The sequence below is a fragment of the Limanda limanda genome, chromosome 13, assembly GCF_963576545.1.
Source record: "Limanda limanda chromosome 13, fLimLim1.1, whole genome shotgun sequence".
Lineage (NCBI taxonomy): Eukaryota > Metazoa > Chordata > Actinopteri > Pleuronectiformes > Pleuronectidae > Limanda > Limanda limanda.
In genome coordinates this window covers 6,089,674-6,104,805 of record NC_083648.1, presented here as the reverse complement: position 1 = coordinate 6,104,805, position 15,132 = coordinate 6,089,674, and the positions used below count along the sequence as shown (strand labels likewise).

General features: G+C 41.2%; 1 protein-coding gene across 1 annotated transcript; it reads left to right on the top strand.

The window, feature by feature from the left end:
- The first annotated feature begins 13,072 nt into the window (after positions 1-13,072).
- Positions 13,073-14,807, top strand: LOC133017991 (oocyte zinc finger protein XlCOF19-like). The gene has a single exon (XM_061084276.1). The coding sequence runs from the start codon at positions 13,237-13,239 to the stop codon at positions 14,020-14,022; it is 786 nt and encodes a 261-aa protein (XP_060940259.1). The 5' UTR covers positions 13,073-13,236; the 3' UTR covers positions 14,023-14,807.
- Positions 14,808-15,132: the final 325 nt, after the last annotated feature.

Genomic DNA, 15,132 nt, shown 5'->3' with positions numbered 1-15,132 from the left:
CAGATACGTCCTGTTGAGCCCTAAGTTCGCTAACCCGTCTGGGTCCTCTTCCTGTACAGGGTCTGACTCAAAACGATATGGTTGCAAGACACTATATTGGTCTGCAGCAGCCATATTTCTAAGGAGGTAATGGATGTCTCTGAGAGCAACCGGTGAACATCTCTTGTTACCGAGGGGGGAGGTGGCAGGTGGGAGGGGGGAGAGGGGAGAGGTGGGAGGGGCGAGAGTGGGGAGGGGTGGAGCGGTGGGGGGAGGGGGGGGGCACTCAAAAGAAGTCCATTTCAGGAGGACTGTTTTTGACGGGGTAACAAGGTGCTGTTTTACATGATCCTTGTGGTATTTTGACCAAAATAGGTTACAGACATTTCATTAAGACCCCAAGGAACCATATCAACTGAGGTAAAATGGGCATACGATGGGACCTTTAATGTTTGTTTTTGTTTTCATCTCAATTTGAAGTTGATCTGATGCAAAAGTTTGATATAAGAATTTACTTGGAGCCGTCTAGTGTGTTTTGTTAGGCACAGCTTAAAGAAGAGTAAAGCTCAGCACAGTGTTCCTTTTCCAGTCAAGACATCTATGAAAAGAAACTGAGCAGTGGTGGTGTCTGTTTAACTGACTTATGTTTCAGTGGTCACATCAGGTTTGATTGTCTTATTTATTTCAATATTTTTGTGGGATTAATAATAAACAAATGCTTCTTTTAATATTTTAATGTCTGAGTCAACGGAAAACCAATGAACTGTATAATTTCCCTTCTCCCTTATCTTCTTCTTATTGATTTGAAATTTCAGACGGGGTAAAAGATGAATATATACATCAAAACAAAGATTATTGAACCTGGAAAGAAACCAGACCTGACTCTGAGAAGAACGACAGACGAGTTAGAATCTGCAGAGGAACCCGAGCAAACACAGACACAAGTATCTGCTCTTTACTTGGGGACACTCAAGAAAACCTTATATGTAGGTTGGTGAGTCTTCTGATATAAATAGTAACTCTTAGTGAGATTTGTTGGGATGACGGCTGGATAACTGGAATCTAATGATATCTAACAAATATAATGTTTCTTTTCAGTATCGACAGCAAAAATATTGGATCTCAAGAACAGTCAGATCTTGAAAGCTGTGAAACATGGTGTGTAGCACCTCCCAGTGTCCATTACAGGTACCAGCATGTACAACAAAAAAAATAGTTCAAATATATAAAAGAGTGCATGTACATTTTTTAAAGATGCTTTTTTTTATTGCTGCTCATTTCATTTTCCAACGGCCTTTTTCTTCTTCTTTCTGGGTTTGCTCTCGTCTTCCAGAACGACTACTTCCGTGGCAATTCGAACTCTCTTGGTCTTTGAAAGCTCTCGAGCGAGTTCTGTGGACAGAGGGAGGCAGATGATGAGTATTAACGAGACACAGACAGAACCAGGACGTGTAATATAGAGGCTTTGTACTTATTTAGTGGAAGAGAATTAAACATAAATCCTTGTTGTTCTAGAAAATTACTCATTGGGAGCTTGTTTTCTTGTGTACACTGTAAATATTCATATATGCAACCTCAAGCTGCATTGACTGTAAATACAAAATACAAATTCCAAGAGGAGGGTGGGAGGTTCCAGCTCCTGTGGGACGACAGCGGTTGGTCAGTGGATGATCGGCAGCTCAGCAGGTAACTGTGTCGTTTCAATCTTCTTTGTTTCACAGAGTTGTGTTTATCGAAAGCTTGTTATATAATTTATAGGGTTAGGATGGAGACACTTGATGAATGATAATCTTATGAATTGAAACACACACATTCGCTGAAAATGTAAATGTGTAAAAGAATTGGTTGAAATAAAACGTAAATGTCTTCTACTCCCAAACTGTTTACAAACAACAACACAGACGTGCCTCTTTCAGGTGGAGCTTCCACATCTTGATCAATCGGTCATTGGAAGCCGTCACCAACACGCAGTAATCCTCCATCATAAAACTGTCCACTGCTTTCACCCTGAAGCCACAACAAGGAGAGTTGGTGTAAGTTTGTAAATGTTGGACATCAAATTCAAAAATACATTTTACAAAATACTTTCAGACACACATGGAGGTGGACTGTGAAATAAATGAATTAAAGAGTAATTACCTGGTTTCATGAGCCTTGAACTCACACACGCATTTCAGTTTTTCCAATTCACACAACTTCACGATCTCATCTCCTGCGACGGCCAGGAGGGAGTTCTGAAAAACAAACACAATACAACATCCATGTTATCTTACATGTATGGGGTGCCGTTTGTCAAGCAGCTCACGCTGAAAATAACAGCAACATTTTGTCACATTTAGCTTCAAACCATGTTTAAAAAACTGGTGTGAATTTTTGAGAGTCACTTTTTTGCACATTTACAACAATATTTGTCAACTTGGAGATATTTTAAATATTTAAATCCAAATGTTAAATGTAACACTTAAATGTTAAATGTTAAATCTAAATGCTAAATCTAAATCTAAATCTAAATGTTAAATCTAAATCTAAATGTTAAATTTAAATCTAAATGTTAAATATAAATATAAATATAAATATAAATGTTAAATTTAAATTTAAATATAAATGTTAAATATAAATGGTAAATTTAAATCTAATTGTTAAATTTAAATCTAATTGTTAAATCTGAATCTAAATATAAATGTTAAATCTAAATGTTAAATCTAAATGTTAAATATAAATATAAATGTTAAATCTAAATTTAAATCTAAATGTTTAATCTAAATTTAAATCTAAATGTTTAATCTAAATGTTAAATTTAAATGTAAATGTTAAATTTAAATCTAAATGTTAAATCTAAATCTAAATATAAATGTTAAATCTAAATGTTTCGGGTGAAACTAAATATTTAGCTAATATGCAAATTCAAATGCCGGTTACAGGAAGTAGTAACAAAATAAAAGCTCGAGGAAGTCTTAGCGATGTCCTGTGTGTGTCTGTGTCTACTTCCTCCTCACGTCCCTCTGTCCCCCGCTCACTTTACACTTTAACAATAAACACCAGCGCTGATCACAAGTTATTAGGACACCTACAGGACTGATGTTATGATCTCATACTATCTCATAATAATGAGATACTGACTCCAGGGTCTGTCATGGGAGACTGTGTGTGTGTGTGTGTGTGGGCTGTGTGCGTGTGTGTGTGTGGGCTGTGTGCGTGTGTGTGTGTTGGGGGGGTGTATGCTTGTCTCTGTTCCTCTTCACTAAAACTGATAATCACATGTATTTTTTAGTTATTATCCGATGATGACCGATCATGACTTCGGATCGCTCCGTCACTTTAACGCTGACGGTCCTGACTTTGCGCGTCACGTTCTGAGGAGCGGGGGACTACGTGCACACAGTGTTTAAACATGTGTTTCATGAGATCAAACAAACACAAAGTAAACATCAGTCCTGTAGGTGTCCTAATAACTTGTAATCAGCGCTGGTGTTTATTGTTAAAGTGTAAAGCGAGCGCGGGACAGAGGGAAGTGAGGCGGAAGCAGACACAGACACACACAGGACAACCGGACTTTTAATGAGCGTCTGTTCTGGTTATAATGATTCAGCGGCAGCACATCGCTAAGACAATGAACGGAGCAGAAAACATGGATCGATCCTGTTATGTCTCTGTATCGATGCACAGTCGCCCACTTCCGCGAGTAGGGAGGCTGTCCCCGCAGCCGCTCAGCCCTGCTCTGTGGCGCCCCGCCCACAACCCGTATCTCATAATAATGACTTAATATGTCATTATTATGAGATACCCGGATGTACATTGTCCTAAACTTTCTCGGGATCTCGCAAAAGTCATTTTGCTGTCCTCATTTCCCCCCGTGTCCCCTGGGGGGCTCCGTAATAAACACACTCTGACTTCCTCGAGCTTTTATTTTGTTACTACTTCCTGTAACCGGCATTTGAATTTGCATATTAGCTAAATATTTAGTTTCACCCGAAACATTTAGATTTAACATTTATATTTATATTTAGATTTAACATTTAGATTTAGATTTAGATTTAAATTTAACATTTACATTTAAATTTAACATTTAGATTAAACATTTAGATTTCAATTTAGATTTAACATTTATATTTAGATTTAACATTTATATTTAGATTTAACATTTAGATTTAACATTTATATTTAGATTCAGATTTAACATTTATATTTAAATTTAACAATTAGATTTAAATTTAACATTTATATTTAACATTTATATTTAAATTTAAATTTAACATTTATATTTATATTTAACATTTAGATTTAAATTTAACATTTAGATTTAGATTTAACATTTAGCATTTAGATTTAACATTTAAGTGTTACATTTAACATTTGGATTTAAATATTTAAAATATCTCCAAGTTGACAAATATTGTTGTAAATGTGCAAAAAAGTGACTCTCAAAAATTCACACCAGTTTTTTAAACATGGTTTGAAGCTAAATGTGACAAAATGTTGCTGTTATTTTCAGCGTGAGCTGCTTGACAAACGGCACCCCATATACATGTGGTATATTGTTAATCTACAATAAGCCATAGTTTGTGTAAGTATTCACAGAACTTACATTTAAGAACTTAACAGATGAGATTCTTTTGGGGTTCGTGATTGTTCCCGTCACCGACGCCGTCTCCAGGTCGTAGATGTTCACCTCGTCATCTACCACCACCACATATTTATATCCATCTGGAGACAACCTGACAATGTGTGCAGCTGTTAAAAGTGAACAGAGAAAACAAATGAGTCCAGGATCAATTCAAACTTACAAATATCTCAGTTCATTAAAACACACATAGATATGACACTGCTTTCTTATGAATAATTAAGTTATTTTCTTAAAAATTTAATAATTTATGTAGTGTCATTACTACATCTCTGACGTTTATAACAAACCAGACCGTTTCAAAATCGGTTGAAAATTGAGCAAGTTATGGTTATTTACTAGCCTGGGTGCCAGACGAACTTAGCCCCGCCCACAACATTTGTTGTTCGGGAAGTTCGGTCTGGAGTCGCTCCGTTGGGGAGAAACTATGCTCCAAACCGAAGCGGTTCGATCCAATCAGATCGTCAGGGCGGGCTTATACGATGATTGACAGATGATCTACAGTGACGTAATCAACCACGTCACCAAAGAGCGCTGCCTGCCGAGCTGAGACATAGACATATATAGTGTTTATATCTATGAGCTGAGATGTGTCGTCTTCACGCCGCCGGCGGCCGGGGCTCTCACGAGCAGCCCTGGTCTCCAGCTGCTTCCTGGGGGCTTTGCCTCCGGTGGATATACGAGCGGCATTTCCATTGATTTATTTAGAGAGTGAATCAACTCCTGAAACAGACAACTGACAGCAACTATGCGTCGCTTGACATAAGTCACATATTACGTTGCTCTGATTGGTTGTAGGTCTATCCAATTGAGCGAAGAGACATTTGGTTTCCTGGTTCGGTTGAAACACGCCCCATAATCACAGCCCAATGGAGCGGTCTCAGACTCATATTCTGACTAGAATAATGAGTATGACAACGTCAGGCTAGTTATTTACCACTACCAACACAATGTTAAGGGTGAGCGAGCAACCTCTGGCAAGATGGCCGCCATATGGTGACGTCCGGCTCGGTCGAACGAGACATCTAGTCTTTATATATATATCTATGGTCTTTGTCCCCTCACATACTCAGAGAGGAGCAACATGGCCGCCATGCAGCTGCTGCGGGTGTTGGTACATGAGCGGATCCGCGCTGCCGCTGAAGACTTCCTGCTGCAGGTGGAGGAAGGAGGAGGAAAGGCTCGAGTCCCGGAGCTGAGAGCGATGCTCACCGAGCGGCTCGCGGCGGCGGAAGAGCAGATCCTCGCGGGGCTTGAGGAAACCTTGTTAGAGTCCGAGGAGCGAGTGGAGCGGACCGAGCTGGAGATCTGCCGCCGGAGGAGGCTGCTCGATGCCGTGATGCAGCCCGAAGTCCGGCTGCACAGAGCAGGTCAGTCCCGGGAGCGGGGGGGGGATTCATGTTGTGGAGGGCCGGACCAACAGGCTGAACTCAATTCTACTCATATTCATTAGATAAGTTTCTACTGGTAAGAGTAAATGTTATGATTACGTCATTACGGTAAGCGTGCTGCGTCATTTCCTGTTTTTCGCTGCCGCTGGTCGCTCTCTGAACTAGCTCCTCTGCTAACAGCTGTTTCTCTGCATCACTCCGGCTACAATCACCGGTCTGTAGTTAAACAGCCACACATCCCAGCCCCTCCTCTCTGGTGCTCAGTGACTCTGTGTTCTGTGTGAGCTCAGCCTCGTAGTCTAACAGGCTGAGACAGCAGCGATGGCTTCTCTCTCTCTCCCTCTTGCTCCGAGTGTCTCATGTTTACTGACTCCTCCGCCTCCATTAACAGTAGTGCTACATGTAATAAATGCAGTGTGTTGGTAGCGATGGAGGAGAGGCTCAACGACTTCCAGCTTCGCAGGTCGGAGGTCACTGAAGTTCATGTTGAGTCGGTGCTTTTGCAGAAACGATGTCGGACACAGTAGTTTCCTCTGGCCCTCTCCCTAACACAACAGGTGATGACATGTTTAGTCGCATGTTGTCTTTTACCCGCTGGCTGTCCAGGTGCTGTCCTGTAAATGGTTCCGGGCTTTGTTGATAATTGGCAAACTTTTTGGAGGAAACCTGGTCTTGTTCATCCCACTTGGGATGGAGCAGCTCTCTTATCTAGGAATATTACCCAGTCTATTACATGACAACCCAGAGTTGGGACCAGGAAGCAGAGCTGCAGTGCTACACACTTCTCTGCGCTCTCTCTGGATCAGTCACACAACCCCATAGAGATTGTGTCTGTCCACCGTCAGATTAAATTATTTAAATTAAACAATAACAGAGCCAGAACTCCACACTAAAATCTAATTAAAATTAACAAAACCTCTGCAAAAACGCAGGAAACTAAGACTTTTAAAGGTGCTCTTTTAAACATTAGATCACTTTCATCAAAAGCTATTATAGTAAATGAACTAGTCATCATTCAAAACTTTATTTTAAAGATGTATGGAATTCAGCACACGCTGCATGTTGAGTTTCAACTGTGCATTCTTCCATCACATGCACAGATAACTCCCAGCATCCTGCACACTACAGCACTACTGAGGCCTGCTGTAGTGTGCAGGACGAGTCAGGTCAGTTTCGATGATATTACTGGGGAAAATATATTAGCATGCTGATTGAGGATTGCTCATCTGTTCATCTAGCCTATTTCCATTCATTTATCCATCAATTGTAAAATATGTTTACAGACGATTCCAATTGTTTGGCTAACTATTTATATCTCTGGCATTGCATTAGTGTTTTTTTACAAACTTTTTTCTCATCTTATTCTACAGAACAATGCCACGTGCACTATCTTGTGTGTGGAGGCATTTCACCCCATCCAATGTAGAAGGAAAGGCTGTGTACATTTGCAAATACTGTGCAAAGACCTATGTTAAGAATGACACAACGATGCAGAAGCATATAGTCAAGTGCCCAAAGTTTCCTCAGGGCTCAAATCAGCCTATGAAAAAACAAAACGTTTATATTTATGTCTGTAAATGACAAGGTAAATACAGTTAGTATAAATTACCCACAACATTTCCAGTTTATTCCCGATAATTCCCGTTATTTCCTATGGAAAGTTTCCAACTTTGAACGTTCCCGGAATTTTGCAACCCTAATTACAACATAGGTTTATTGCCTTTAACTGAGACGTGGCTGCATCCTGATGAATATGTCAGTCTAAATCAGGGGTCTCAAACTCAAATTACCTGGGGGCCGCTGGAGGTAGTATCTGGGTGAGGCTTGGCCGCATCAGGTATTCCACATAAAAAAATCCAAACTTCTCAAATGTCATTACTAACAGTTATTTAACTTCAATGGGTTCTTCTGAACATGAATAGAATATTGAAGAACATGAACGGTTCTTCTGAACATGGCTTCTCTTGCCTAAATTTGGCTTTCTCGCGCAGTTGATCATAAATGTCACTTGACAGGTCAGAAATGCGCTCTGCCACGGTGTTAGCAGAAAGGCTGATGTTGCTTAACTGACCTTTCTTTTCCGTACAGACTATACTTGCAGCCTGTAAGATGCACTTTTTGATAAACTCGCCTTCTGTGAATGGCTTTCCTGCCTTAGCAATCATAATTGTAAAAGAATTTTTTTCAGCATAGATCATTTCTATGAGGTGTCCAGAACAACATACTAAAAGTCCTAAGAAATCCTAGTTGAGGAAATATGTTTAATTCTCATCAATGTGCCAATAAGGCCCGGCAACAATACACCCCAAAAAGACTATTTTTTTCCTTTACTCCTATCAAAATAAAACTTTACACAATGAAAGTAACCATGAAACTTAACATTTTTTGTGTTACAAGTTTCTTTGAAAATGAATTTGAACATGCAAATGAGCTATACACTAATCGAATATGCCCCAAATACACCCAAATAGGCTTAATTTTTTCTTTTACTCCTACCACAATAAAACTTTACATAGTAAAAGTATTTATGAAAAGTAACTTTTTTTGTATTACAAGTTTCTTTTGAAATGAATTTGACAAGCACATGAGCTCCACACTTATTGAATATGTCCTCATTTGCATAGGCAGAAACACCATTCATATGTATGAAAAATACATACATAAATTCATTTTCAAAGAAACTTGTAATACAAAAAATGTTACGTTTCATGGCTACTTTCATTGTGTAAAGTTTCATTTTGATAGGAGTCAAGAAAAAAATAGCCCCTTTGGGGTGTATTGTTGCCGGGCCTTATTGGCACACATTGATGAGAATTAAACATATTTCCTCAACTAGGATTTCTTAGGACTTTTAGTATGTTGTTCTGGACATCTCATAGAAATAATCTATGCTGAAAAAAATTCTTTTACAATTACTTCTATTTTTGGCTCCACAATGGGTTACTTTGCCTGGACTATAACCACGTAGCTTACTTCGACTGCTGCATTATTCTCTTTGGTTGCTTTCTTGAAGACATTTTGTTGCCTCAGTAGACATGTTTTAAGATTGGCAACCCGGTTGGCTCTCTCATCTCCCTGGTATTTTGCATACTCCTCAGCATGTCTAGTTGAGTAATGACGTTTGAGGTTGTATTCCTTGTGCACCGCAACTTTTTCTGTACAAATAAGACACATCGGGGTGCTCATGTGCTCAACAAAGAAATATTACATCTCCCACTTTTCCTGAAATTGTCTGTGCTCGTCACCAACCTTTCTCTTCACTGCAGGCTTTGAAAAAAACATGATTTGGGCTGTGTGACAGATATATATTCATTCCACTTGCTGTCGCTCACGCAATAAAGTTTCAGTCAAGTGTTTAGCCAACCAGCCAGGCACGGAGACCTAATTTCCGCAAATGCACGTTATTTCCACTTTTTCCGGTAACAACAGGTGATGGGGGGGGGGGTAATGTGTTCCCATCAGATTTCGTCCTCACACCCCAGTCACAGGCACACAGCTGCGGCAGCTGCTACTATACACGCTTCTCTGTTCAAAGCACAGGGATCTGAGCCGGGGTGAGCTGTGGATCTGCGCTTTGACGCAGATCCACAGCGGAGGCACAGTGGAGAGCCGAAAGAGGGAGAGGAGAGGACTATATGAGGCAGCGTCATTGTGTGACCAGGGGGTTCAAATGCTGCTGGCCACTGTCGGGGCTTTCGCTGCCTTCAATCACATCATCACATTTTCCTATACATTTTTGTGCTTACTTTGTGGCGGCGTGCTGGCTTGCCTGCGTTCCGGGACTTATTTGAGCAGATCCGGTACCTCTCGTATCGAAAAAAATATGAATATTAAAATAAGTTTTTTAAGAAATGATTAAAATAAAATATAATAATATAATGTAATCACTATAAAATTACGGAGCTAAAGAAGCTCCCAAAACCTCACAGCGCAGCGTGTGCGTAAAGGAGCCGTGGTGTGCGTTTGTGTGGTTGTGTGTGTGTGTGATCCGTGCGTTTTCTCCGCTGGACACAGAAGTCGCCTTTGCTCAAGATGCCACTTTATTAATCACTGACACAAAGACTGATACCGTCACTGCAGTATAGCCTAAATAAGTCCCACTGCATTGTAAGTGGCATGTGTGTGCTGTTTTAAGCGTCGTTTTATGTGCGTTCCGGGACCTGTGCTCGTCGTACCTGCGCTGTGATATGTAGCCTACTTAGCGTTCCGGCACCTTGTGATTTACAAATGAAGCACTGGATACATCATGACCTGCGCGAAAGAGGGCGGAAAACTATGAATTTCAGCCTCCTGCACCGCACATCCAAAGCCACTCTTTTTTCTCCCGGCTCTCTCTCTCTCACTCTCTCTCACACACACGACTCCGCCCCCCGTGTCACTCACATTCATGCCGCATTCACTGGACAGGCACACAGTAGGAAACCAGAGCATCATAACATTGTCGCACACAGCAGCTAACAGCGGGGTTGCTACAATATAAAACTCGCGGGCCGCACTACATTAAACTTTCATATTAAGGTGGGGGCCACAAAATATCCGAGGGCCGCAATTGTCCCGAGGGCCGCGAGTTTGAGACCCCTGGTCTAAATGAATCTACTCCCCCCCCCCCCAGTCATATAAATTTGCATGTTCACAGAGAATTCGGCCGAGGAGGTGGATTTGCAGCTATTTTTAACTCCAGTCTATCAATTAATCCTAAACCTAAACTCAGCTACAACTCATTTGAATGTCTTGTTCTTATTCTTCCACACCAATCCAAGGAACACCAACAGCCAATCATACTTGCTGTAGTTTACCGTACTCCTGGGGCTTATACGGAATTTTTTAGGGAATTCCCAGAGTTTTATCAAACCTAGTCCTAAAGACCGATAGCATTATTATTGTTGGTGACCTTATTATTCATGTTGACAATAACAAAGATTAGGGATGGGCATTCGATTAAATTGTCTTATTCGATCGTCAGGAGTGTTAATGACGAATTTTCAATAAATCGTTAATATTTTTATATTAAAATTCACTATTTATAGGCTGTTAAAATGCAGTGAAAATAGAAAAAATACAGCGTGTTTCCTCATTGAGATGTTTATTGCAAGATGAACAACTCTTGTGGCAGTTAAATGGGATCCGTTCAATGGTTACACATGAAAATATGCGCTGTTGTACTCTTAAGCCCCGCTGAGAGAGCAGCAAGCCGCTGAGAGCTAGCTGGATTTCGCGGTTCTCGACCTATTACTCCGGTTGTTGTCACGTCCTCACTCCCGGAACCCCTCAACCAGACCCGGCTTTGTCCTCTGCTAGCTCCGGAGGCTAGCTGCGGAGCTCGGCTTCATGTCCGCACACGGACCCGCAGTCTACGGGGAGCGAACCCGGACAGACCCGGGTCTGGGTGAGGGGTTCCGGGAGTGAGGACGTGACAACAACCAGACTGAGAGGTCGAGAACCATCAAATCCAGCTAGCTCTCAGCGGCTAGCTGCTGGTCTTTCAGCGGGGCTTGTAGAGTATAACTCCGGGCTGCTTCCTACAGCTGCTAACCTCCTCACTGTGCTGCGTTCAGGCAACTCGGATATTCCGACCTCCTTCTTGAAGAAGAGCAGTGGACTCCTCATGCGCTCATGGAGACGTATAGCTTCGCAGTGTTGGCAGTGAACGCAACAGAATTTCGTCGATGACAAAATAATGTCATCAACGAAACTCTTAATGATCTATTAATTGATCGTCGCTTAATTACGCCCATCCCTAATAAAGACAGCCTAAGTGTAGGGCTGTGCAATTAATCGAATTTCAATCGCGATTTCGATCTTTGGGTCAAACGATCTCCAAACTAATATTATCGAGTTAAAACAATTTTCGGAAATTGCATATGCTGACTGGCACTCACTTTAAAGCAGCTGTAAAGTGAAGAAGGCGAGTTGTGTGTGTGGTGACCGGCGGTATTTAAAAAACAGCGCGGGTGGAAAATGGCTGAGGGAGGGCAGCCCCGTCTGATCGACAAAAAGGGTCGAAACAATTCTCTTGTATGGGAACACTTCAGATTCAAAGAATCCAACGAGGAGCAGAACCACACAATGTAGCGACCGCGCCGCGCAGCGCCATTCTCAAGCACGCACCTGCCTGGCTGTTCACACCGGACCCGCATTTCTCCGCACCGGTCAGCCTGCGATTTTTCACTTGTTGTTGTATGTTACCCGTTCAATGTCGGGGTTCAGGGGTAAATGATGATGGTCCTCATAGCCATCCCCCACCCCTCTCTTTCTCTCTCTGTCTGTCTGCTTGTGTGCTTGTAGTGGGGGGGCAGATGGGGACATTTAATAATGATAGGAAATTTCAAAGTTCTCATTTACAAAGTGTTTTTTTGGAGAGAAATACTGAATAAATGCATCATGTTTTCAAACTCAAAAGTAATTGTTTGAATAATCGTGATTTCAATATTGTCAAAAATAATCGTGATTATGATTTATTTCCATAATCGAGGAGGAACCGCTCACAGGCTGACGTTATCTAGCATCAGCTCAAGCAGCGGAGTTAATACGCCACTTCCTGTCTCTGTCTGCTGCACCCAGCTGCTCCACCTCTCACCTGAATAATGAGGAGGATTTGATGCTGTTGTGAACGAGTCTGTGCAGAAAACCTGCTGCTGTGTATGAAAAACTGTTTTACCAGAAACCCTTTGTTTTATGCTGCTTCCTTTACGAGCTGCGTCGTTACACCAACTGTAAACAACCTCAACATCTCTACTTCCTGAATGTGATCATTCAAAAATCACAACAGTCGACATTAAACGACACAACACAAGTTTTTCAAAACACTTCAGGAAACTCTGAAATGAAAACGTGTGTATTTGTGTTTCAGTGTGTCCTGCCGACGTCCAGCAACTGATGGTGATTAAAGAAGAAGTTACCTCTGAGCAGCAGCAGTGGAGCCCCCTTGTGGACCAGGAGGACCCAGAGCCCCCCCACATTAAAGAGGAACAGGAGGAACCGTGGACCAATCAGGATGGACAGCAGCTTCAAGGACTGGAGGAGGCTGATATCAAGTTCACATTGACTCCTGTCGCTGTGAAGAGTGAAGAAGATGAAGAGAAACTTAAATTGTCAAAGCTTCATCCGAGTGAGACGAATGAGAACAGAGCGGACTGTGGAGGACCAGAACCAGCCAGGAACTCAGGTCCTGATGGACATTCACAACCAGGTCCTGAGGACAAGACTGAAGACTCTTCTGAGACTGAAGTCAGTGAGGATGATTGGATGGAGACCAGGGAAACTCAGACTGGTTTAAATACAAGAAATAACAAACAGCCTCTAAATGATATGGGATGTAAGACAGAAAAAAAACCGTTTAGTTGCTCTGAGTGTGATAAAAGATTTAAACATAGGGGCCATCTAAATAGACATATGAGGATTCATACAGGAGAGAAACCGTTCAGTTGCTCTGAGTGTGGTAAAAGATTTAACCATAGGGGCCATCTAGTTAGACATATGAGGATTCATACAGGAGAGAAACCGTTCAGTTGCTCTGAGTGTGGTAAAAAATTTATCGAAAGGGGCGATATAAATACACATATGAATATTCATACTGGAGAGAAACCGTTTAGTTGCTCTGTGTGTAGTAAAAGATTTAACCACAGGTCAAATCTAAACAAACATATGAGGATTCATACAAGAGAAAAACTGTTAACTTGCCCGGAGTGTGGTATAAGATGTATCAAAAGGTCAGATCTAAATAAACATATGAGGATTCATACAGGAGAGAGACGGTTTAGTTGCTCTAAGTGTGGTAAAAAATTTGACCAAAGCGGCGATCTAAATAGACACATGAGGATTCATACAGGAGAGAAACCGTTTAGTTGCTCTGAGTGTGGTAAAAGATTTAACGACAGGTCAAACCTAAATAAACATATGATGATTCATACAGGAGAGAAACCGTTTAGTTGCTCTGAGTGTGGTAAAAGATTTAGCGACAGGTCAAATCTAAATAAACATATGAGGAGTCATACAGGAGAGAAACCGCCTAGTTCCTCTGAGTGTGGTTAAAGAGTTAAAGGAGACATATTATGCCCATTTTACCGCAGTTGATATGGTTCATAGGGGTCTTAATGAAATGTCTGTAACATATTTTGGTCAAAATACCACAAGTATCCTTTAAACCAGCACCACTTTTACCCTGTCTAAAACAGCCCTCCTCAGATTGACCTGTTTTGAGTGGCCCACCCCCCTCTCACCCCTCCTCCCTCCTTCACGAGATACAAGCGTCCAGATTTTTCCGCAGGGGATGGGCCTGCGAGCTGGCCGGCGGATCCGCGAGCTGACAGGGCCGGTGGAGCCGAGCCGTGTAGCGTGACTATGAGATGTGTTCTGATCTTAATCCCATTCGACGCCATCTTGCGTATGTCTTTGACATAGAGGAACCACAACAAATTGCGGGAGTGTTTTTTTTCCAGAGTTTTTGAGACGGTAGACATGCTAGAGACCCAAATTAGCGTGGAGAAGCACTACAAAAGTGGAATTTTCATAATATGTCCCCTTTAAGATTCAGTCCTATTGTACGAGACATGTGAGGTTTAATAAAGGAGGGAAGTGATTCAGTTGCAACTTTTGCAACAAAAGATTTATTAGGATATATCAGCAGATATTCATATTTTACATATTTATAGTTCACTGTTTTAAGTAGACTATTAACAGTTTTATGTCCCTAGAAAATATAACTCATTGAATAACACGAAAAATGTGTGTTTAAATATCTTGCTTCTACTGATTTATAGATAATTTATCTATTTTTCATAAAGTCCTTCATGTTATTTTAAGGTTAAAGAAGTGTTCCTTGCACCGTATGAATGTGTGTTGTTAACTAGTTCATATGATTAAATATGTTTGTTTTAAGACTGGTTTCTTGGTTCGTGAGATTCAATGACAGTGTGTGTTCTCCTTGATGTATTGAATGTCACTCAAGAAAACCTTATATGTAGGTTGGTGGGTCTTCTGATATAAATAGAAGGGGTGTCAGTTTAACGCGTTATTAACGGCGTCAATTTTTTTAACGCAAGTTAAAGCAGAGCTGCAGCTGCAGCTTCAGTATCTGTGTTCGGATCCAGTCAGACCTGCTCTAGCTTTTTGTTTTAATATCTCGCCAACTAAAATATATAT